The sequence below is a fragment of the Euprymna scolopes genome, chromosome 43 (genome assembly GCF_053919585.1).
Source record: "Euprymna scolopes isolate OS-2025 chromosome 43, ASM5391958v1, whole genome shotgun sequence".
NCBI classification, from domain to species: Eukaryota; Metazoa; Mollusca; class Cephalopoda; order Sepiida; family Sepiolidae; genus Euprymna; species Euprymna scolopes.
This window is the reverse complement of record NC_136524.1, coordinates 57,033,025-57,059,723: the sequence shown is the minus strand read 5'-3', so window position 1 is coordinate 57,059,723 and position 26,699 is coordinate 57,033,025. Positions and strand designations below refer to the sequence as shown.

The window sequence follows — 26,699 nt, the reverse complement described above, 5'->3', positions numbered from 1 at the left end:
GAATCTGACATAAGCGATGAGATTTTTTACCCTTTCGTCTTGGATTTTAAACCGACTCCACTGATGTTCTGATTTACTGTAATATCCATATTAATATATATTCAGTAATACATATATAAATAAATATTACCCGATGATTCTGATTTTTTGTTTATAATCGAGAACTTTACTAGAGTTCTCGAACCTTTCACATGTATATATATATATATATATACATATATATATATGTGTATGTGTGTATATATATGCATATATATATATATATATATATATATATATATATATATATATATATATATATATATATATATATATATATGCATATATATAGTGAATGAATGACAAAAGTCTATATTCCAAAGTTCATGATGTTGGCCATCTTATAATTTATTCCTTTATTTCAGTTGGCAATTACAAATCTTGATAGTATCTGTTTTGTAGTGAAAAATCAATCACTTAATTATTATATCACTTAGTGCATCTATTTTGCCCTTAACTCATCAGAAGTAATAGCAATCATCAATCCGTCAAAAGGAAATAAACTCCGTTTTGACATGATTAAAAGTCCGAAAATTGGAAGAGAAGCTCTGAATATCTCATTATATGTTTGGAATATAGACCTTTGTCATTCATTCACTATATTGCTCTGTAATTACAATGAACTTCTTAAATAAGGATTGGGATATATTATAAGGAAATAAAGTAGATTAACACAGGTATATATATATATATATATATATATATATATATATATATATATATATATATATGTATGTGTGTGTGTGTGCGTGCGTGTGTGTGTGAGACAGACAGACAAACACACAGTCTCGTATTCATTGAGACGAATACAATTAAGACCACTTTTCCATCCGTTACAACAAAATAAATTTAACTGTGAGAATTCTTTCTTTTCCATGTACAACCTGAGGTCAAGGTTTATTTTTTTCGGTAGTTAGTCGCATTGTTAGCTCGATTTAGAGGATAACGGATAATCCCTTAAGTGGACGTCAAAAAAGGATTTTAAAAAGACATTAATGTCAGTTCTATGAAAAGGTGGGAATACTCGATGAATCAAACGTTTGTCAGAATCAAACGAACTGCCTGATATAGCTCACATGCAGTTTTTTTTTTCTAAATGATACAATAGACTATTTTTTTCTTTCTGTAATTTTATAGTTTCCACTTATCAAGGCATGCATGCTATTCAGACATAAGGGTTAATGAGAGTCAGATGAGACAACACTGTGCCGATCTGTGATGGTAAAAATTAAATATGAATAAATTTAATTAAGAGGGCGGCTCATTAAAAAACTTGTTTACGTTTGACTTAAAACAACCGCTTCTAGTCAGCTGGGAAGCAGTTTCGCGGTATTGTGTACACAGATGAGCAGATCTGAGAAAAAGCTTTCCTCATTTGTATTTTCGTTTGATTTATGGCACAGATACGGGAAAAAGGTAAGGGAAATTCCTGATAGTGATTGTAGCTAGGCGAGTGTTTGCTCTGGATGTTTTACAGCGGCTAGGGTAATAAAGTTAAGCTCAGTCGAGTGCTTGCCATAAAAAATAACGATAGATCAGGGATAGGTTCACCTGGTTTCTTCTGCAATAAAAACGTAGCAAGGAGGAGAAAAGGACAACGCCTACTAGATTTCGAAGTTCGTTTTGTACTCTGTTTTGTATTGCCTTAATCCCAAAGATATATATATATATATATATATATATATATATATATATATATATACAACTACTTAATTTACTCACATAAAATTAATATACGAACGTATAGATTTATTTGTAAACTTTAAGTATTTACTTCAAAAGTGCTCAATACGTAGGTAGAGCTAGTTAGTAATTCATAAAATATATATGGCGATTAAGCTACACTGAATATTCTGCGTTTAATCCACTCTAGGACTCCTCAGGCTTATGCGCTTATATATATATATATATATATATATATATATATATATATATATATATATATATATATGTCATAAATTATTATTTTAAGAACCGACGGTTCAAATAACAGATAATTGTTCTCTATCTCTCTTGAACATAAACCTAATCTAAAGCTGCAATTACTATATTATTAGGTTAAGAAGAAAGTTCTTGCACAATTTAAAATTTTGATTTTAAATGATGCATTTTCAAATAAGTTTTTGTTAAAATACCTTTACTTTATATATAATTTTAAAGAGCGCTTCTTCACTTTATCTAATCGTTTAAATAACAATCTTTTTAAAACAATCATGTCTTCTTTTCAGCACGTTTAATACAAAATGAAAAAAGAAAATTAAAACAATTTTCTTATTTCAATCCAAGATAGGCCGAAAAGCTGCCGAAAAAGCTCGCGATATCAACGAAACGTTTGGCTCACATTTCGTAGAGGTGACGAGAGTTTTGAAGATGCTGAACGTAGTGGTTGATCGTCGGATGCTGACAAGGGTCAATTAAGAGCCTCAGTCGAAGCCAATCCACGCTCAACTGTCCGATAACTTTTTTTCTGAATTAGAGGGAACGTATACGACGAGAGAGATGGAAATTTTTTTTTTTCAAGTGATAAATGGGTGACTTACTAATTTATAGATAGCCAGTATATGGTAGCTGCAGGTCACAATATTAATAAGTTATTTATCGTCAGCCAGTGTCTAGTAAGTACAAATCACAACACTAATAAGTTAGTTATCGCCAGCCAGTATCTGGTGGGTACATATAACAATACTAATAAGTTATTCATTTCCGGCCAGTGTATTGTGAGTGGAGCTCACAATACTAATAAGTTATTTATTGCGAGCAAGTGTCTGGTAAGTACAGATCACAATACTAATAAGTTAGTTATTCCCAGCCGGTGTCTGTTGGGTGTATATAACAATATATATATATATATATATATATATATATATATATATATATATATATATATATAATATAAAGCTGAATGTGTGTGTGCATGTGTTTGTGAGTGTCTGGTCACGAATAGGCTCCTATATGGTTGACTCTTTTAAAAAACTGATTACATATAATGATAGAATAAATATCGAGACACAGGAATGGGTATGTTTGATCTGGCAGAATGGTGGTTCATAAAATTGTGGGGTCTGCGTTCTCGCCTGGTCCACAAAGTATGGAAATAAAATAAATTTAAAAAAATGTTTACAAGTGTTTTTGATATAGATGTACTTTAGAATACTTTGATAAGTATGTTTTAACTTAAATAGGGATGGTATAATAAAATTATGGAGTCTGCCTTCGCACCTGGCCTCCATAGAATGAAATAGGCACAAACTTTAATAAACACTTTTCATATCTGCATAAGTATACTTTGATAATTATGTTTCAGTTTGAAGAAATATGGTATAATAAAATCATGGGGTGTTCGTTCGCACTTGACCTCCATAGAATGGAAATATGTCACAAAGTTTAACAAGGTTTTTTAATATAGATCCACAGAATATTGTAATAACTGTTTCAGTGTGAACAGATATGGTATAATAAATTATGGGGTTTATCTATTTTATTTTTACTTTCATAATATTTTGCTTTGGTTTTGATACCCCCAAATTAAACCCAAATTTACAACTCTTCCTTTTCATAACCTATCATATTTCATAAATCAGAGTCCATTTTCTGTAGGCTGTTTTTGAACCCAGTCAACGACGGGAACTTTTGCTAGTATATATATATATATATATATATATATATATATATATATATATATATATATATATATGCCCATGTGTGTATGTGTGTGTTTGTGTTACTAGAAAAAATATATTTTTATGCATACAATGATTTTTTTTCAGATTGCCACACTATATTAAAAGCAATAACGATATATGTACATTTTCAGAGCTTACATATCACCAATAAACATTGCAAAGATAAAGATATAATTATTTCACACTCACAGTTTTTTATTGTAAATATTTATTGTTAATATGGTGTGTCTTATACGTATTTTGTTGAATGTTGGAAATTCTCCATACAACTCATCAGTGGGGCTATGACAACAGAATATTATTTTCTTTGTTTTTATTCTCATCCATTGATATCTTATATGTTTTTATATGTAGAGTGATGTGGTTCTCGGTTGATTGATTATGTCTAACTGTGTCGGATATATACTCGAGAGTCAAAACAATGAAAAGAATATACTATTGTTGTCAGAGACAGATTTATGTTCGTAAGAAAAAAAAACTTCTTGGAGTTTTTTTCCTTGAATAAATATGGATAAATTCTAGTAAAAAGAGCAGGACAGTTGTAAAAGTTGTAAGAGTAATTCTTTGAGGACATTGTAAATAAATCGGGCTCCTTTTACCATTTCTAGACAAACAAGAAAGTATCCAACTGATTTTGCGAGGAACATAAATCTGTGCCGTGAGAGTTGTTTGGTGAATTTAAATCATGCAATGAAACACGTGTAAACGACTATTGATCTGAAATAAAATATATCTTTGGCTTTGGAATGTTTATTAGTCATAATATATATATATATATATATATATATATATATATATATATATACATATGTATATATATATATATATATATATATATATATATATATATATATATATATATATATATATATATATATATATATATATATATATATATAGCATTTCAGCCCGGCATTGACTGGGTGTTTGGAGGTGTATGTTGAGCAAAACAAATTAAAAAAAAAAAAAACGGTCAAATTTTTTAACGTTGACCCTTATTATGGCCCGTTAACATGTATTGTTTTGGGCCCAAATCAAGTTATTAAATTAGATCCACGTCCAAGGAAACTATATCTAAAATTTCAAGTGTTTAGACCGCAATTGTCGGAGGAGTTTGGTAGAATCCTCAAAGGCCAAATTGTTGAACTTTGACCCCTTAAACGCCAAATTTCTGGCCGAAAACCGATCACAAAGATTTTCCCAAATCTCAGTACCCAGTATATCAAGTGATTTCGGCGCAGTTTGCTTGATCTGTGTTGATTAATACAAATTCTTGTGTGCGGGGCGTTTGCTCAGTTGGTAAAATGCTTGCCTAGCAAGCTCGGGTTTCGAATCCTGAGTTCGGATGTCTCTAACTGATGAGCCCAAATGAAGGCGAAACTCGAATCTTTAACTTCCGGTTCGTTGACTGTCATGGCTCTTGTGGGTTGCGACGTTGTTTGGCTGTGGAATTTATTGTATACAATCTCTCACATTCTGAAAATATATATGTGTGTGTGTGTGCGTGTGTTAGTGTAGGTATGTGTGTGTGATTAGTAAAAGGGCTTGCCAGCGATTAAAATTTAGCTAGCAATGCCGTTTCTATTTCTTTTAAGTTTTACACAATCTTTAATTAAACTAGCCACAAATAAATTACACTTGTATATATGAGTGGACATTTTAGCATATTTACCGCTGTTACATTATAATAAGGTTATATCCACGCTGTCGTTTTTATTGATCCGATTTAATCCATACTGTTCTCGGGATATTGTACTTTCTCAGATGTCTTGCATTTCATCTTAAAACATACACACGCACAACAACGCGCACACACACTAACACGCACGCCCATATATATATATACACACACACACATATATATATACATATATATATATATATATATGTATATGTATATATATAATCATATTTGCCTAAGGGAAACGAACGTTGATTGACTCAGTTTTTGTATAATATTAACAAGCGGCATGGCGTGGCCTGGCCGAAAAATACGCTTAAATATAATATTTTAATTAATACAGAGTATGTAGGTATATACTATTGCACCCAATACGTAGTAGTGATTTTAAAAGGTTAAAAACTAGGTTACCATTCAACTAGTATCGAAGCCACAACATTTAGCGCTGCAGTCTTACTAGTTACTGTTTGAGCTATCATCTAATAAATAAGAAATAGTAAAAAAAAAAAAAAATACGACTTCAATGTATAAATCTATATTTTGAATACCTTCTATGAGAAATTTAGTGGGCTTACACCTGCCAAGTTCCATGGTTCTATTTTGAGATGCTAGTCGCTACTTTTACCGGCTATAAACCAAAGTAAACTTGATCCAGAAATCCAAATTCCTCTCATGACAAGTCTCAGGTTTGTAGACCAAAGATTGAAAGCAGAGGTTTGATAGAGGCTGTCCCTTAGACAGTCAGATCGGGTCACATCAGGTAAAATAAACTTAATATATATATATATATATATATATATATATATATATATATATATATATATATATATATATATATATATATATATATATATATATATATATCCCATAGTTGACGGTTTGTTTATCTTGCGTTATGTTCGGAATCAATGGTATGGGTTTGATTTTATCGGATCTTTTGTAATACAATCTATGATAGTAATATATATATATATATATGTATATATATATACATACATATATATATATATATATATATATATATATATTATGTGTGTACGCCCGCTAAAAGGACTCAAGCAACACCAGACAAGGCATCAAGCTACCTGATGTAAGGAGCTAAAAAAAGCCTGCTGCGATTAATTCGTAATCAAATTTAGCAACATATAAGCGTTGGGTAAATGTGTTTCTACTAAGAAAATACCAATTGTTTTCGATTTGTCGAAAGCATTAGTCATGCGCCCTGAGAAGTAAAAGGAGAAAATAAAGGAAAGCGAGAGAAACGTGGGATCCAAAAGTAAACCTTATGTCTATTTTATTCTTGCCTAATCTGTATTGAGTTATATTTTAAGAAAATATATTCTTAATTGTGTTTATTAGCCGCATCTAGTAGGTGATGTCATTTTCTCATTTCTACGACCTCTTCCTCACAGATGAAACATTCTTCGTCTATCCTTGTGTTAACTGCTCCAGTCTACACTCTGCTAACCCCCCGCAACAAACCACAAGCTACAACTTAGCTACAAGAGTCAACACTTTCATTCACTCTCTGTGCTTAAGTCTAAACGCAAATTATCGACAATTTAGATGTAAAGATATTCAACTTTTGCTGTGTGAACTTCTGCCAATAATCTATAGACATGACTTTTACATGGGCAGTTTAAATGATTCCTAATTACGTTAAACTAGTGATATTTTAATTTCGTTTTATTTTATGCGTAAGAGCTTAATAGTTTCCAGTATCACATAACGCTAAAATTGTGTCATCCGGAAGAAACGCAGCGACTGGTTAAATGTATATTTCGTAGTCAATCAAAACGAGTTCAGTATCGATGCATAGAAACTTTCTTTTTTAATAAAATATATTTAATGAGTAGAAGGAAAAGGTATAGACGGGTAGAAGGTTATCGTCTCTGACCTCTTAACATAACCAATGAAAGAAAATAGCGATAAGAATAAATAGTAAAATATATAAAAACTTATTGGATATAAAATTGTATTTGTAAGAGTACGAGTCGATATTTGTAATAAATACGAGTGTTGTTCTTAAAGTATTTCATTCTATAAAAGAAAATATGCATCAGGTGCGCTTGAAAGCTAAATTACAACGCAATATTATGAAAGTAAAAAAAAAATTTACTTGTTTGAAATTTATATATATATATATATATATATATATATATATATATATATATATATATACTTGGGGTCACTACTTATCAAGGCCCGCAGGCCGCTTGAGGATAAGGGTTTATGAATGTAAGTTGGTAGTGAAGTTATCGTTAGAATTTGATTATTTATGAGGACGATTTAACAGAAACTTGTATACATTAGATTCAAGGCCACCATGTAGTATTAAGCCGGAAAGCATTCCAGTGGAACAGTGTTCTAAAGGCTAGCGGTTCTAGAAAGGAAGCTCTGTTCATGGAATCTGCGTTAATATTTAGGCACTGATAGAAAATGGGGAAAATCATATATAGTGGTTTTAGTTAGTCGAGTGGATTTTTGTGATAGTTTGGAGTTCAGACGAGCACTTACCATGAAAATAGCGATAGAACAGAGATAGGCTCGCGACGTCTTTTCTGTGGGAAAGAGGGTGCAGGGAAGAAAGATAGGAATGACCTCCTAGGTTTTTAAGCTGGTTGTGAACTCTATCAAGACAAGATAAAGTGTGCCGAGCAGCTCCTGCCCAGATGTTGCAACAGTACTCCATTTTAGGGCGCTATACAGATAGAGGATCGCGTCGGCAGTAAGATACTTACTGGAGCGGTAGACTGATCTTATTAATGAGTTCAATTTATGATAAAGGAAGCGGTATAATTTGAAATCGTCGCAAATCATTTCTTCGTTTCGTATTTCAAAACAAAACATTCACAGTAGTGACTTTTCCGGGACAAAAAGCCCAAAAGCAGAAACGGAATTTGATGAACGATATTATTATTAGTATTAGTATTAGTATTAGTATTAGTAGTAGTAGCATCATCATCATCATCATCATCATCATCATCATCATCATCATCATCATCATTATTTATTTATTTATTTATTTATTTTTGTTTCCGAATTGGTCTACAGGACAAACTATTCATCGTAATATATAATAATCAATAGAACATTGATTCTATAATAATACATACGCAATCTGCATAAATTACAATATGCTGAAGCGTATTATACGACCGCGCAACCCGAGATTCCAGCTATTTTATATATATATATATATATATATATATATATATATATTATGACAATTTACTGAGTCATGTGCATGCGAGTATAATGTTTTTTTTTTCTAAACAGTTCATTAATTGTTAATTAAAAAAAATACCCAAGCTGAGATCGAAACCCAAGCCTAAAGATAATGAGTTAAGTGCGATAAATTAGGCCAGCTTGAGACATTCTTTTGAAGGTGTTTTCAAACCTATTTTTCCTTAACATAAGGAGCCTGAATTGCGAATGATTCACGCGCAGTCGTGAAACAGTTGACAAGGAGATAAAAATCTGATGACCCCCTTCCCACCACGTACGATTTCAATGTTAACCACGTAGCAGTGCCTTTTTCCGAATGAAAACTGATTAAAAAGTTTTCCACATATCTGAATAACCTATATAAAAAAAATTGAAGTTAGTAGGTCAAAAACCATTGAGTATATAGGTTAGGAAGTGTCCTCACACACGCACACATTTTCACTTTATATGGGCAATGTAAAAGAAAGCAATTGCTCTTATTCATATTCGCACAGTAATACGCGATATACGTATATATGTTTATATATATATATGTGTGTGTGTGTGTGTGTGTATAGATTGCTTACTGTTTGTTTATTTTGTACTTACCTTTATTTTCCACGTTCCTTTATATTCGTGACCCCACCCTGACAAAAACAGACGACATTCACCGTTTAAGTTTCACCTATATTCGCCCAAACGTTTTACATATCTCCTTCCATTCTTATTTATTTTAACCTACATAAACGAGGACGCTTGCTATTTACGATTACCTATGTGCTAGAAAAGCGGGTATTTATTATATAAGCCATTGAAAATAATCCAAAATTTCATATGGATATGTATAATAAGATGTCCATCCAAACAGATTATTTTTTTTTACAAAGGAGTCACCACTTATCAAGGCCCAGAGGCCACTGGAGGATAAGGTTTATGAGTGTGTAGTAGTCAATGGAAAAATGTCGTAGTAATCGTCAGTGGTGGAAATTTGGTAAATTAGATTACTTAAGAATATTGCTCATCAAGAACTTGTTTACGTTGGACTTGAAGACAACCATATCATAGTCAGCTGGAAAGCAGGAAAACGGAACAGTTCCAAAGGCGTGCAGTTCTAAAAAAAGAAACTTTGTTCATGAAGTCTACGTTTAGGTTTGGGCACAAATAAAGAGTAAGGGAAATCATTGATTGTGTGTGTTTTTTTTATTTTTACAAAGTAGTCACCACTTATCAAGACCAAGAGACCACTCGAGGATAAGGGTTAATGAGTATACAGTAATCAATGGGAAAATACGTATTAATTGTTCGTGGTGGTAACTTGGTAAATTGGCTTACTTAAGGGGAACGGCTCATCAAGAACTTGTTTATGTTGTACTTGAAGACAACCATATTGTAGTCAGTTGGAAAGCAGGAAAACTGAACAGTTCCAAGGACGTGCAGTTCCAAGAAAAAGGTTTTGTTCATGGAATCTACGTTAAGATTTAGGCAGAAATAAATTGGGGAGGGATTAGTGGTAGTAGTTTCAGCTAAACTAGTGTTTTTTTTTGTTGTGAAAGTCATGCAAAAAGGGACCATAGACTTGAGCTCAGACGATAAGGATAAAGCAGAGGCAGGCTTGCAGCGTCTCTTTTGTGCGAAAGAGGTTGAAAGGAAGAGAAAAGGGCATCCTCTACTAGGCTAAGAAGTCTATTGTGACTCAGTCAACAGATTAAGCTGCTTCTAGCAGCTTCTATCCAGATGTTGCGACAGTACTCCATCATTGGACATACTTGGCTCTTATACAGATAGAGAAATGCATAACCAGTGAGATATCTACTGGAGCGGTAAAACCATCCCACCATTTTTTCCAGCAGCTTTGGCAACGGATTTGATATACATGTTCCATCTCAGATCAGGTCAGACACAGAAGCTTGTCAAAACATAGAGCCTCCCCAAGACGAGAGCCATTAACTTACATTGTTGTCAGACGAGGATCTAAGCATTGATGATGGAAATATAGAAGCTTAGTTTTTAATGCAATAAAATTAACCGGTCACCACCTTTCCCCATTACATCACGTGATCAAGATCAGAGGATAGAGAATCAGAGAGAACTTGGTTGTTTACGGTCTTTGAAGTGTTGCCATAAATGGTAGTGACGTCAGCATAAACGTCCATGTATGATCTAAGGATATGATTTGGAAGATCATTGATGTAGATCTGAAAGAGTATTGGGCCCGGGATGGATCCCTGAGGTAATCCACCAATAATACTGTGAATTTTTGATTTCTGCCCATCAACAACTACCCTTATGAATCTATCGGAGAGAAATGCTTTAAAAATTGAAAAGACATTTCCAGCTATACAGTTGCTGAGGATTTTGTTGAGTAGGCCTTTATGCCATACCCTATCAAAAGCCTTTGATATGTCAAGGGTAATTGCCCTTGAAAGGAAATCCCCTACAGAGTCTCGTTAATCTTATAAAATATAACTGTTAGCATATCTGCAGTAGATGTAGCAGAACGGGAACCGTATTGCATTTCACTAAAGAGGTTATCTTGCTATCTATTTAACACAGATTCCAGCAACTTACTTATGAAGCACAGGGCACTAAAACGCTATAATTATATAAAAATCGCGTCTGTCTGTGTCTGTCACATCTCAACTGAATGGGCTTCGTATATATATATATATATAACTTGGACCTCATTACCAAACGGATGTAAAGAACGCATAACATGGATTTTACCAAGCAAGCTGGATCTAAAAAAACATTCATATCCTTTTTCTGCAAATCTTCCTGCTACAGGACTTCTGATAAATTTATTATTTTGACTTTGACTTTCCGTGTCTTATTGACTTTAGCAAATAGGGTGCATACCTTTATAAGTATTTGCTAATATTTTCTCTCCTCTGATGAGATGGTAGACATCGAAACCCTATAGGTTATGGAGATTAATTTTCTAAAGCATTCTTTGTCTTGCTTAGAATAATAAAAATTCTTTGATATGAAACTCAACCACTTCATTTAATTTAAATGAGTTTTTTTTTAAATTCATTGAATCACAATTTAATATAAATATATATATATATATATGTGTGTGTGTGTCTGTCTGTCTGTGTGTTTGTGTGTGTATGTGTCTGTCTGTGTGTCTGTGTGTGTCTGTGTGTGGGTATATATATATATATATAGAGAGAGAGAGATAGCGAGAGAGAGAGAGAGAGAAAAGAGAGAGAAAGAGAAATAAAAATAAAAAGGAAAAAACCGTGTTATGTGTTCGTCAACGTTTCATCTAAATCGAAATAAGGACGAAACGTTGATGAACACGTAACTCGGTTTGTTTCTTTTTCTTTTTATTTCCCTATTTTGTCGGAATACTATTTCCATTATTCTCATCATTTATATATATATATATATATATATATATATATATATATATATATATATATATATATATATATATATAAACTTTATTATATCATTATACAACCTTAGTAATGTTTCGGTCACTAAAAAATCTAATCAATTCATATCTGTCATCTGATTACAGATATTAACTTTTAAGAAGATATTTCTTATATATGTTGGCGCTGACGCTAATAAATGGGTGACATCTCTCTATCTCTATCTATCCATCTATCTATCTATCTATCTATCTATATATTAAAAACATTTAATCTGAAAAGGAGACACTAGATAAGTGGATATTTATTTTATATATATATATATATATATGTGTGTGTGTGTGTGTGTGTGTGTGTGTGTGTGTATTGGAATATAAATTTGCGTCCGAGGGGTTGTAAATGGTCTTCTGCTATTCTACGAAGCACGTGTAATACGCACTTCAGAAAAATCAATAAATACGTATGAGTGTAAATTAAATAGTCTTGTTTTGGAATGATAAATAATGAAATCTATCTATCTATCTATCCATCCATCTATCTATCTATCTATCTATCAATCTATCTATCTATCTATCTATCTATCTATCTATGTATCTATCTATCCAACTATATCTATATATTTATCTATCTCACAATTATTTACCACTCATTGAATATTGAAATAAAATATAGCGTATGAGAAAAGTTAAGTTAATTCTGACTAGTTGATTTTTTATTTTCCATTGCTGTCCTATATTATTAGCAATATAGTGCCACATTTTGCATCAACCGCTCAGACAATTGATGATATGAGCTATTTTAAACTACCCATATTACTATAACAATAAGCAAAGATATTTCATATGGAAGAATGAGATAGAATTTTTATTTTAACATGGTAGGCACGCGCATATGGCAACTGTATGCAAATGACCGAGCCGTGTGGGATATAACATCACGGCATGGAAAAAAAAGACTATATAAAGGAGAACGTGTGCGGAAGCGGATCATCACGCTAGAGACACGTGGGCGATGGTCACAACCGAGGTATATAGTCACGCGTGGCCGGGGAAAGTTAATAAAGGTATTTTATTAAAGCATAAAATAGTGAATTGAATTTCTTTCCTCTTCCTTTCTAATGTTTCTTGCGACAGAGTTTACAACGTGTTGTGTCCCGATTATCTACATGTTAATACTGTCTAAACGTGTGTAAAGTTACAGTATTAGTTAAAAATCATTCCATTTTTGTATAAGTTTAAAATGTGCAATCAAATAAAAGTAATATTATACGTACGATATAACTGGACCTATACTAAATATAATTAGATCCTTTTTAGACAATAAAACCATTCAAATTGCCATTGGCCGACGTATATCCAAGCAGCATTACATTAATGCGGGAGGGACGCAGGGATCGCGCCTTGGACCACTGTTATTCCTGATATTCATAACCGACCTCCCTAATAATATTATGTCCGAAACGGGTATATTTGCTGATGATACAGCGCTCTATAATATGCATGCGGGAAGAACAGATGTACACAAATCTAAGACAATAGCAGAATCGTTAGAAAATGACTTCCTGACCATAGTGGAATGGAGCCGCAAATGGATGGTAACATTTAATGCTAGTAAGACTAAGCTGCTTTCCTTTAACAATTACAAGACGCCTCTCCAACCACCGATATCCATGAGAAAAAACATCCGACCTGATGAATTCTTCCTTCAAACTCTTCGGTCTAACATTCACGGGCAATATGAACTGGAACAAATACATTGAGGAGACTGCTGCAAAGAAGATGGTTTCCCTCTATCGAGTTAGGAGACTACTCACACTTGAGTGTCATCTACGCGGCCAACATGTATGAGATATTGTTGCCTGGTGCATTTACCACTATTTATCCTTCAGATAGGGTATAAAAACGTTTTCAATCTAATAGGTCCTACTTTGTAAACTAAGCTCCAGCCACTGTCCCATCGCAGCAGTGTTGAATCTCTGTGCCTATTTTACAGAATTTCAGTGGAATGTTCTCTTATGAGCTCGTTGCACTTGAACCCCCTCGACGTACATATCCGCGACAAACCCGTTTGGAAACAAAATTTCACCCCTTCACTGTTGCGGTTCTTAAATGCCAGAAAGCTTTCTACTCTAATAGTTGATTGAGTTCTGTCGCTTAATGATGCCACCTGCTGCTTATATACCTAATGCAAATGTGGTCTCCGATATGAGATATGAATTTGGGGATATCATATACGAGCGCCGATCCCATAGCTCAGTGAGAATAAATGGCGACGTCACGCTAGATGGCTGTGCGCTCGATTCTCGATGTTGTATTTTTGAAATTGTATAAAATATAAAATATATAAATCAAAAGTTATCGTCGGCATGTTTCCCCACATACTACATGGTCGTTTTCAAGTCCAATATTAACAAATATCCAACGATTCGTCTTGTGAATAAATCGTATCTCTCAATCCATTCATCGTACTCCTACATCATGTAACTGAAAAATCTCGCTCACCCTCGTCCTCGAGTTGCTTTTCGGACATGATATATAGTGAACCATTTGTATAAAAAAATGTTCGACCTATTCTTCAACTGTTATAACCTTCTCAGCAATAACTTATCTTTCTAGCAACACTGTAAAGACCTACGTTTTCGCTCTGTCTGAATTTAAAACCAAACGGAACTTCCATGAGCAGAGCTTCTTTTCAAGAAATTTCCACCTTTCGAGCACAATACTGCGGGAGCGTTTCCTTACAGACTACAACATTGTCGTTTTCCATGTTTAATCTCAACAAATATTCGTTGAATCGTTTTTTGAATTGTATAATGTCAACAAATATCCGTCGAGCTGTTTTTTTAATTAATCATATTTCTAAATACTTCCTATAGTAATTCCATCAATCCAATTGAAAATCAATCCAACTGAAAAATTCCACTAACCCTTATCCTCGAGTGCTTTTTGGCCTTTGATAAGGAGAGGCACATTAATATAGAAAGATTAACATCATGTTTTTCTATATCATTAGTTTTAATTTTATCTTTATTATATCTAAATTGATTAAACTAATACGAAGCAACTCAATGATAGAAAGTGGTTGGAATCCGTATGGTTTACTACTCGCATTAGTAATATATTGTCAAAAATGACTTCAAGATCTACCAAAGAATTGGAGTTAATTTATTAGTATATTTATTAGGAAGCGGAGGATGTTGCCGTATGCACAAACAAATTGCGATTTGCTTGATTCCCAGGAGGACAAAATTATACACATGTTCGTTTTTTTTAATGTGCGGAAAATCCAACGCCTCAAAAGGACACTCTGGATTGGAAAAAAAAAATAATTTAAGTATATAAATAAATTCGCATCACTAATCGAGGAAAGAAAAGAATAAGAATGCGTGTGCATGAGGTCACTTCCCGACCTATATACTCAACGGAGGATTTTCCAGGCTTTTCTTTGAAACTTTGTTTTCTTTTTTATGTTCAATATCATACGCATTGTCAACAATCCATAAAAAAATATTACCAACTTTTTAAATTGATTAAATAAAAAAATCAAGTACAAAACGTAATTAAATAGATAAACAGAAAGAAGGGACAAAAAAGAGAAAAAAAAAACAAAATTAACGGGCTACGTCGTAAGCGATATATTATCAGCCCTAGCACAGCAAGAGCATGGCTGTTGTAACATCTCTTTATATAACCCAATAAGAATGCATGCGAGCGACATTCCCACTATGATTTATGAAGATGTTGACGACAAAAAGTTGCCATGGTAACCAACGGCCAATTTAAAGGAATCCTCTCTAAAACGTCAATGTTGAAAAAGTTGCTATAGTAACCAACGGCCAATCAAAGAAACCGTTTCTCACGTCCCTTACTAATTACGAGGACTTTTGAACACCAGTAATTTTATCATCTTTTTGTTTTACTGAAGTTGGATAGTTTTTTTATTTCAAAAGATCAGTAAGAAAGTGATCTATGAACTGTAAAAATTGTTTGAAATTTAGTTGCAGAATGAATGAGCGGTAAAGCTTTAAAGCAGTTCTAAATGAGTAAAACCTACACTTAACCATATAGTCAATCACACTGCCTGTGTGAATATATATATATATATATATATATATATATATATATATATATATATACATATGTATATATATAGCATAAAAAAAATTTTTAAATAAAAAAAAGTAACCTAGATTAAAAACAGGCCAAGGCACTAGATATCTACGCGAAATAGAGCAAAGGGACGGGCCAACGGGAGGTCAACTGGGCCTTTGTCCATTATGTGCCTGCTCATTGGCTGAGTGGGAAGGGTGCGGTGACTACTAGAAAGCTGATTAGCTAAGTAAAACCTCAATAGAAGATGCATATATAAAAACGCGAGAGATCACACAATTTTCGCATAAGCCTGAAGAATTCTAGCGTGGATGAAACGCGGAATATTCTGTGTAGCTTAATCGTCATATATATTTTACAACTTACTATATATATATATATATATATATATATATATATATATATATATATATATATATATATACAATGGCTTCCTTCAGTCTTGGCAGACAAGGGATACCCACTGTAAGGGTGCTTGCACGTCAAATTTTTTATGGCAAGGGCTGTGCAATCACTCTTCTCCTGAGCCGATATTGTTAAATACCAGTTACAAGTGGAGATTAAGGACGACTAGAAATAATGTCGATGTAAGCGGAAAGCATACATAGCACCTAGAATTTCCAAATGGTCACCCATATGGTACTAGCCAGGCTCAACATCTATCTATCTATCTATCTATCTATCTCTCTATATATACATATATATATATATTATATATACATACACACACACACACACACACACACACACACACACACACATATATATATATATATATATATATATATGTACACATTACACACATATATGTAATGATTGTGTTGTGGTTGTTTCCTAGGTGTAAGTCTAGTGTAAGTCTCATAAAACTTCAGTGTTTATCAAAAAGTGCTCAATGATAAACAGAGCTTAATTATAGTAATTTTTTATATACAAATATTATTGCTACATATGTTTCCGCTTCAATCTCTTTAGATGAGGAGAAATCTGGTTTGAAGACCCTGCTTCTCTAAAGCAATTGCACTGAAAACATATATGCATATATGTAGCCAATAATATTTCTAAATAGATCTGTGTGTATGGCTGTTATATATATATCTTTACAAGAAAGCTTTCACAAACTAAATCTAATGAATAATTTTATTAAGTTTAGTAATAGATTTATTATAAAGTGGAGGATTGAGTTATTTATATAAACAAGTTGTATGAAGGAAGTAGACTAAATGAACACACAGAACTAAACTCAGAAATAACATATAGCTCGGGATGCTTTAACTTTAGAGAGAAATGTTATTGAAATTTTTGGTATAATGTTATTTAAAAGTTTTGGACGCACTTTTTGTTATTAGTCTCCTCGCGCTATATATATATATATATATATATATATATATATATATATATATATATATATATATATATATATATAAGTAGAAAGCACTTCTTTCATAACTTCTAAAATATCATAAAGAAATATTCTTAAAATATACGTGAGAATCCTTCAGTTTAACCGTTTTGGACGAGTGGTTATTCAACTGAAACCTTCCAATAAAATTTATTCGTTAAATATAAGTTTGGTGAAAAATAATGTCGTTTTTTTGACGTTCCATTGAATGTCAAAAACGACATTATTTTTGCACTGACCTAATAGAAAACAATGTTTTCTGGAAAATGATTGACAAAAGAATAATGAACTTGATCAATTCAAATGTAACAGTAAATGAAAAATCATTATCGAGGAGATTATTGCGGATTATCCGATAGAACATATTAATAAAAATTTAATCTATATATTTATATACTACATACATATGTTCACTGAGATATTTTTAAAGTTAATGTGAGATTAGTTTATATAAGATAGGGATGAACCAGCATTGACGATTTTATCATGTGCGTGTAATATATATATATATATATATATATATATATATATATATATATATATATATATATATATATATATATATATATATAAAACTATTATACAAATATACAAAAAAAAATGAACAAATATAAATTTATTAGCCAGTGTCTAGCGTATTAGCCAGTGTCTACATTATTTTCGTGCAATATTATTTTAGATAAGTGGACAGAAATGTTAAAACAGAGAAAAGGATTTTGTAAAGCCCGCATAATTCGGCCGAAACGTCGAGCCTCCGGTCCTCCGCTTCCTTTTCACATCATATATATATATATATATATATATATATATATGTGTGTGTGTGTGTGTGTGTGTGTGTGTGTGTGTGTGTGTGTGTGTGTGTGTGTGTGTGTGTGTGTGTGTGTGTGTGTGTGTGTGTGTGTGTGTGTGTGTGTGTGTGTGTGTGTGTGTGTGTGTACAGATATAATATTATATATAATGGATTAATTATTTACTGACTCCGCTTCTCTCGCTATTGTTTCTAGGCGCCCTGGACTTATAACTACTGAACTCAAGCAGTGCTGATTCGGGATAGTGTGATTGGGACTGCGCAACCCTTATCTCACAGTTACACTAGCCGAGGGTATCCATTGTCTTTCGAGATTGAACGGAAGCATCGATTCACTGTCAAGTAAAGCATATGTAATTTTCTCGCGTTAACGTACCTTGTATGCATGGACATTTATTGATATCACATGTGAAAATAATAAAAAAATTCTAATGCGAATGATTAAAAATAATATTTAATATATACATACACACTTAATTTATCTCACTATTTTATTTACTTTATAAAATAAATATAACATTATTATTACTGTTGTTATTATTACTATCATTATTATTATTGTTATTGGTATAATGTTTATTATTGATATTGCCATTATTATTATTATTATTATTAATATTATTATTATTGCTGTTATTATTATTATTATTAAAGTTTATTATTATTATTATTATTATTATTATCAGTAGTAGTAGTAGTAGTAGTAGTAGTATTGTTATTAAATTTTATTATTATTATTATTATTATTATTAAAGTTTATTATTATTATTAATATTTTTATTGTTATTATTATTATTATTATTATTATTATTATTAATGTTATTATTATTATTGAAAATTATATACGCATTTTTGTTTCCCATGCTTTAATTAGAAAAATACAATGCGTTAATTTTAATTATCTGAACTTATTTTCTATCTGAATATACTCATCACTCTCTCTCTCCCTCTCTCTCTCTCTCTCTCTCTCTCTCTCGATATATATATATATATATATATATATACGTTGTTATAAAATATATATGACAATTATATATTTATATATACTTATATATGGATTCAGACCCAGAAAGATCAAAGAATCGGTCGAAAATTATATGCTTTTGAAGGAAACATACTTGTTTTTATTTTTTAAAAAACTTTTTGTATTCCTACACATCAACACACGAGAAATAAATACAGAAATGATATAAACATTCATATATTTTTCGTATTGAACTTTATTCATACATATTTAAATATATATATATATATATATATATATATATATATACATAGATATAGACTAAGTAAATGTTGAATAATTAAATTGTCATTTAACTTCATTACACCTTCAGAATAATGAGGAAACGTAGAGAAAGGAGAAAAACAGCAACATTTTAGGCCATAGCATTTTTCAGGCAAAATGCTTTTATTCAGAAGAAATGGATCAGAATTATACAAAATGTAAATATATATATAGAAACTGGCTTGATACCATTTAGAGTGGCAATAAGAATTAATAAAAAAAAAATGAAAGAAGATATAAAATAAAACGTATAATGGAGCGACATTTTAAAAAAGAACACTACAAAAAATTATCAAAAGTATGAATAATATAATATAAAATAATCTTGTTGATATTTTCTTATAGATATACTCGTTGATAATCTAATTGCATATATATACACATATATATATATATATATATATATATATATATATATATATATATACATACATGTATGTATCCATGTATATATGTGCATATATATATATAGATGTATATATAGATAGATGTACGTATATGTAAAAATATATGTATTTATGTACACATTACTCTTATTTGAATTACTTTGCTTTTAAAGCGGGAATATACCTCATCCCAGGTAACACCGCTTAGATACGTATACTAGATTAATAAATACAAATAAATTGCAAACGAGGTTGACTAAATATGGGACGCATGATAATATTAAAACGACAAAGACAAAATTAAAAAAAAAAAAAAGGATAATAGATTGTATGTCCTGTTAATAATTTGGATTTTATACTTGTGCTTGGATATTGAATTTGAATTGATTTAGTCTTCCCTGTAAATAGGAAAACTCCATATAGTTTGTAAAATCGGCATTCGGTTCCCTTGTTTTTAATTTGGTTTCATCGCAGCAGTTGGAGATGAATACGCAACTCAATCATCCAGATATAAACGTTCTGAGTGTCCGTTAGAGTTTGAGCAAATATACGAGTACAAAACAGGTAACATCTTTTGAAGTCTCCGTACGGGATGACCATTCTATGGATATGAGTCTGCTGGCAATAAAGGCAACGTTTAAGCCTTATATATATATATATATATATATATATATATATATATATATATATATATATATATATATATATATATATATATATATACATATATATATATATATATACATATATATATATATATATATATATATATATATATGAAGAGAAAGTGTGAATAAGGAGAGAGTACAAACAGTGATATATATATATATATATATATATATATATATATATATATATATATATAATGTGTGTGTGTGTGTGTGTAGATAGATAGATAGATAGATAGATAGATAGATAGGTAGATAGATAGATAGATATGTGTGTGGGTGCGATGAGAGAGATTGGATAGAGAAAGGAAGATAATTAGATAAATATATGCGGATTGAGCGATAAATACTGAATTAAATTGTTAGATTAACAATTTACATAACTACATAGCTCACTGGCTAGCTAGTTAGATCGATAAGCAGATAGAAAAAAAACTGGCTAAAGGACAGACAGGTAGACAGACAAGCTTACAGACAGGCAGACGATAAGTATTATATAGTGTATGTATCTATATATAGAAAAAGAAAAGGAAAATCTAGCTAGATGAATTAATAGATAGATAGAGAGACAGACACCCAGACAGACAGACAGACAGACAGACAGACAGACAGATAGATAGATAGATAGATAGATAGATAGATAGATAAGTAGGTAGGTAAGAGAGAAAGACAGAGCAAGTCGTGATAATAAAAAAAGGAAAAAGTATAAAAATTGTCGAATTAAAATCTAAAAGTAAAGAGAGAAAAAAAAATGAAAATTGGGCGAAAGCTATTAACTTGTTCGTCCTGTTGAATGGCAAGTGAAAATGCTATCGACTGGCGGGGTATGATACAGGGAGGGGAAGAATGAATAGTGTCAGGGGGTAACGGGAGGAGGTGTTACAAAGAGAAAGCAGCAACACTATCACCAACACCTCCTGCATTAAAACATCAGCAGCAGCGGTCGTATATTGAAATTGTTAGAGAAAGAAAGAGTGGGAAGGAAAAGGGCAGATGGCGGGGAGGGGTTGGAGACGATCGTTTCTGTACTGACCACGTCAATCACGTCTGTGTCGCCGCCCCTTTCAGACCTCACTTGCTAATCAGCGCTCGACTTTTTAAATTTTGTCTTGTGCTGTCCGATTTGAGGGCGGGCCCAATTCCACTGTTACTCTAGGTATATTTACCAAGGGTCAAACCTGATGGTGTTATTTTTACTGATGCACTTAAGCGACTTGGCTTACATGTTGCTGCTGTCTTGATAAGTTTTGTGTGTGTTTTGCGCGTTAAGTGAATGACGAATTGCGAGCAAGCAGAAACTAAAACTGACTTTTATTATCAACCAAATATGTTGTCATCCAAGGCACCGTACGATGCTGTGAGTACAAACAATTATACCATGACTACAATGCCAAGCATGAATTCAATGGGGAACGTTGGATCTATGAACATGACCAATATGAACTATCCACACCAGCCCATGGGTGGCATGTCCAATATCAGTACTATGAACCCTTCACTGACCAGCATGGGTATGACCGGAATGGGAATGCATTCATCGATGGGGAACATGAATTCGATGAATACAATGGGGGTTAGTTCAATGAATGGGATGACCAGCATGGGTTCGATGGCACCCATCAACGGAATAAACAGTTCCATGCAGATGCGAGGTGTTGACATAAACAACATCAACAGGGCACAGGCGATGAGAGCCCGAGAAAAAACTTACCGACGAAGTTACACGCATGCGAAACCCCCTTACTCGTACATATCCCTCATCACTATGGCCATACAACAATCACACAACAAGATGTGCACTCTAAGCGAAATTTATCAATTCATCATGGATTTGTTCCCGTTCTATAGACAAAATCAGCAACGATGGCAAAACTCGATCCGTCATAGCTTGTCTTTCAACGACTGCTTTGTAAAAGTACCCCGCACTCCGGACAGGCCTGGCAAAGGTAGCTATTGGACATTGCACCCGGATTCGGGTAATATGTTCGAAAATGGATGCTACCTGCGACGGCAGAAAAGGTTTAAGTGTCCAAAGAAGGAAGCGATGCGAATGGCCGCGCGGGCTTCGGCCAATGTATCAGGTAGCCAACACGGATCGCCATCACACTCGATAAACGATAGTCCGGTGTCCGATTCTCCTGACCATCAACTTGAACACCATGTCCAGCCGAAGAGTGAGATCTCACCTGCCTCAGTAAACATGGGGGCGGTTGCACAACATCAACAACAACAGCAGCAACAACAACAGCAGCAACAACAACAACAACAACAGCAACAACAACAACAGCAACAACAACAGCATCAACAACAGCAACAGAACGAAATGCATCCGGTTCGTCAAATACCCCACGATGTTACGCAGACCCTGCTCAGCGCGGGCCATCTAACTAACCCTCACTCGTTCAATCATCCGTTCTCCATCAACAACCTTATGTCTGAAAACAAACTCGATATGAAAATGTATGACCCCATGCAAGGTGGTTACGGAGCCTACAGTCAGCTGTCACCTCTAGCCCTGCCGAAAGAATCGTCCCCACCCATGTCAGTGGCTGACGCAAGCTATTACAAAACATACACACCACATTCAACTTCAAATTTGTAGGGGTCATATTTTTTATTATTATTTTTGTTCTTATGTGTTAAGCAAATGTTTTTATTGCATTATATATATATATATATATATATATATATATGTATATATATATGTATATGCATATATATATACTCGTATACACACCTGTTTTCATATCTCAATATGCATATTACATGAATATATATATATATATATATATATATATATATATGATTTTGATAATTACATACATATAATATTGATAATACCCGTATTATAATTGTTATTATTATTATAACTATTATTTTTATTATCATTAATAATATAATTATCGTTATTATTGTTAGAATGTTATTGTCATTATTACTAATATGATTATTGTTATTATTATTATTATTATTATTATTATTATTATTATTATCAAAAAGCAGGTCACTAATTTCTACTTCACAAGAATTAACAGTTACTACACATTGTATATATGCATGAATATATATTTATAATTAATACTATATTCTTTATATAATTATTTATTTTTCTAAACACATGATATTTTTATTATTTTATTGTTAATAATAGTAATAGTTATGTTAACATTGCAAGAATTCATAGTAAATCTGCCTATTAATTAATATTACTATATATAAAGAGATGAGTGTATATATATACATATACATATATATATATATTTAAATGTATTATCAGTATCATATTATAATTATCTCTTTTCATCACATATTTTCTATTTCTTCTAAACTTATTATTATTATTATTATTATTGTTATTTTTGTTATTATTATTATTATTATTATTGTTATTATTATTATCATTATTGTTGTTGTTGGTCTGATGATAATAAGGATTACATGATGTCTAATTGCGTATATTCCCAACGATATCACATTATCCACATTTTCTATATTGTTATAACTTTTTCATAAGTCTCAACATGAAATTAAAATATTTAAAAAATATATATTTTTCGTCATTTAAGTTTCAACACTGTATTTTACTAAACATTTTTTCAAAATTTCCTATTTACTCCAGATATGTATATGGATGTAATATATATATATATATATATATATATATATATATATATATATATATATATATATATATGTACATATATATATGTACATATATATATGTACATATATATGAAGATAGATGAATAAATACATAGATAGACAGATACATACATACATACATAGATAAATACATACATACATGAAAAATAATGAAAAAATAAACATATTAGTTGCCTTATAATAGTTTTGTATTTGAATTGATTCGGAAAATGAAGATATAATAATTACAAATAGCATCAATGATAGCAACTTGTGCCCATCTCATCAAATACAATGTATTGGTTGCGTTAACTATTGTTTCATCATCTACTGATAAATAAAATGTAATCAAAATTACATATGTCGTATCATATGGCTTATCATAAAGTTTAAATAATCCACAATTAAAAACAACAAAAAAAAAACGTCAAAAAATTAAATGAGAAACATTAAAAAATTTTATTAATCGCAATTTTTTTATTTATTTCTATGAACACATCCTCATCTAAACCATCGTAAACATTACGATAATAAGCATTATAATTCATGTGTATTGATATATGTAAGTTTCCATACGCTATAAAGAAATAAACAAATACATTTTTAAATAAATATTTATTTATTAACAATGGTATATTGATGCGATGCATATGACATTCTGGTTTGTTCATTTTTCTGTAATAAATATTATTATCATATTGTATATACATACATGTGCATATATATATATATATATATATATATATATATATATATATATGTACATACATACACAGATAAACTAACACATATACATATACATATATATATAAATATATATATACATATATATATATATATATATATATATATAACTGTCACCGTCCGTCTTGCAGTATATACACAACTACATATGTCAACAAAGAATAAATAAGAAAAAAAACCTTAAAATGGTTTACAAATAGGTGTTGATTCCGTACAGATAATCTCAAAATACGTTCATATGCTTTCATATTCTTTATAACAGCAACACTAAATTATATATATTATATATATAATTATATATATAATTATATATATCTAATGATATATATATATAGATAGATAGATATGAATATATTTATATATACATGCGTACATATATGTATACAGTGGGATAGAGAGAGAGAGAAGGAGAGAGAGAGAGAGAGGGAGAGAGAAATAAAATTTGTGTATTAATATTTTTTCTTTGATAAATATTTTATAATAACTATTTTATAATGATTTAATATATATATATAACAATTATATATATATATATATATATATATATATATATACTTGTGTAACTTTTGGATGTTTTTTTGTCTTGTTTTCATACTAAATTTTAGCAACAATTAACCTTTTCTTTATTACATAAATTAACACATCATTGCGCGTAATATCGTAACAAGATAAGCGAGGTTAATGCAAAATACGAAACAAACTATCAAACCATAGGATACATAATTCGTCGATAATAATCATCAAACAAATAATGGCGATGCACGTTAAAGTCGTAATAAATTATCAAAGTTCTTCCATCTTGCTGCAAGACCATTTTGAAGCGTTTGCTTTGATTCTGAGCAGCCATGGATTATTCGTCTTGTGTATTTCTGTTCTATGGCGCGTCTGTATTCGCTAGGATCCATATCTATTTTACATTACTTACTTTGGGTGAAAAAAAGAATGAACCAAAAATTTTCTATCAGTCATAATAGCACCATGTGGCCAGCTTATAGTATACAATCGCTAGTTCGCAATACGTAATGTTACAGCATGGAATGTATATTAGTGTTCAAATAATTAGTCAGAACGTGTAGTCGGAAAAATCGGAACTTTTTGAGACATCGAAATCAGTATCGAAAAATGATTGATTTCCGATGCTTGAAACAATTCGTTTTATTGTTTTGGGGGTTTTCCTTTGCTTGATTTTTTTGGGGGGGATGGGGGCCTTAATGTTCAACGGCTCGTATTGATGAGGAACTGATAAATATTTATTGATTTTGAACTACCGGTTCAACTAAAATTTATCATGTACATTTCTGAGTTTATAAAAATGTGGGCACAATTTACAGTAATCATCGCATTAACCACTATATATCTAAAAATATTAAGAATTCAGAATCGGGAATTTAGATAAGACCACTAGATGTAATCACATGAATTAATATGCAAAGATATATTTTATATATAAAATTTCAGTATTCACTTCAACAGTGCTAAATACATACGTAGACCCAGGTAGTAAATTCTGAAAATATACCATATATATTTTCCATTTATTTGCTATATATATTTTCATAACTTACTATGATATATATGTATATATATATGCATATATATATACCTATATAGCATATGTATATATATGTATATGTATATATATATTATATGTATAGATATTGATGT

General features: G+C 31.3%; 1 protein-coding gene across 2 annotated transcripts in view; it reads left to right on the top strand.

The window, feature by feature from the left end:
* LOC145268353 (forkhead box protein A2-A-like) overlaps nucleotides 1–26,699 on the top strand; it is a 138,516-nt gene that overhangs the window by 29,741 nt on the left and 82,076 nt on the right. The window contains exon 1 of one of the 2 annotated variants that reach the window (XM_080123874.1): nucleotides 20,928–23,246. The exons of the other annotated variant lie outside the window; for it this stretch is intronic. Coding sequence (XP_079980000.1) covers nucleotides 21,922–23,246 — 1,325 coding nt within the window. The 5' untranslated portion in view covers nucleotides 20,928–21,921. Of the gene's footprint in view, nucleotides 1–20,927; nucleotides 23,247–26,699 lie in introns of those variants that run through there. 2 annotated transcript variants of the gene reach the window in all.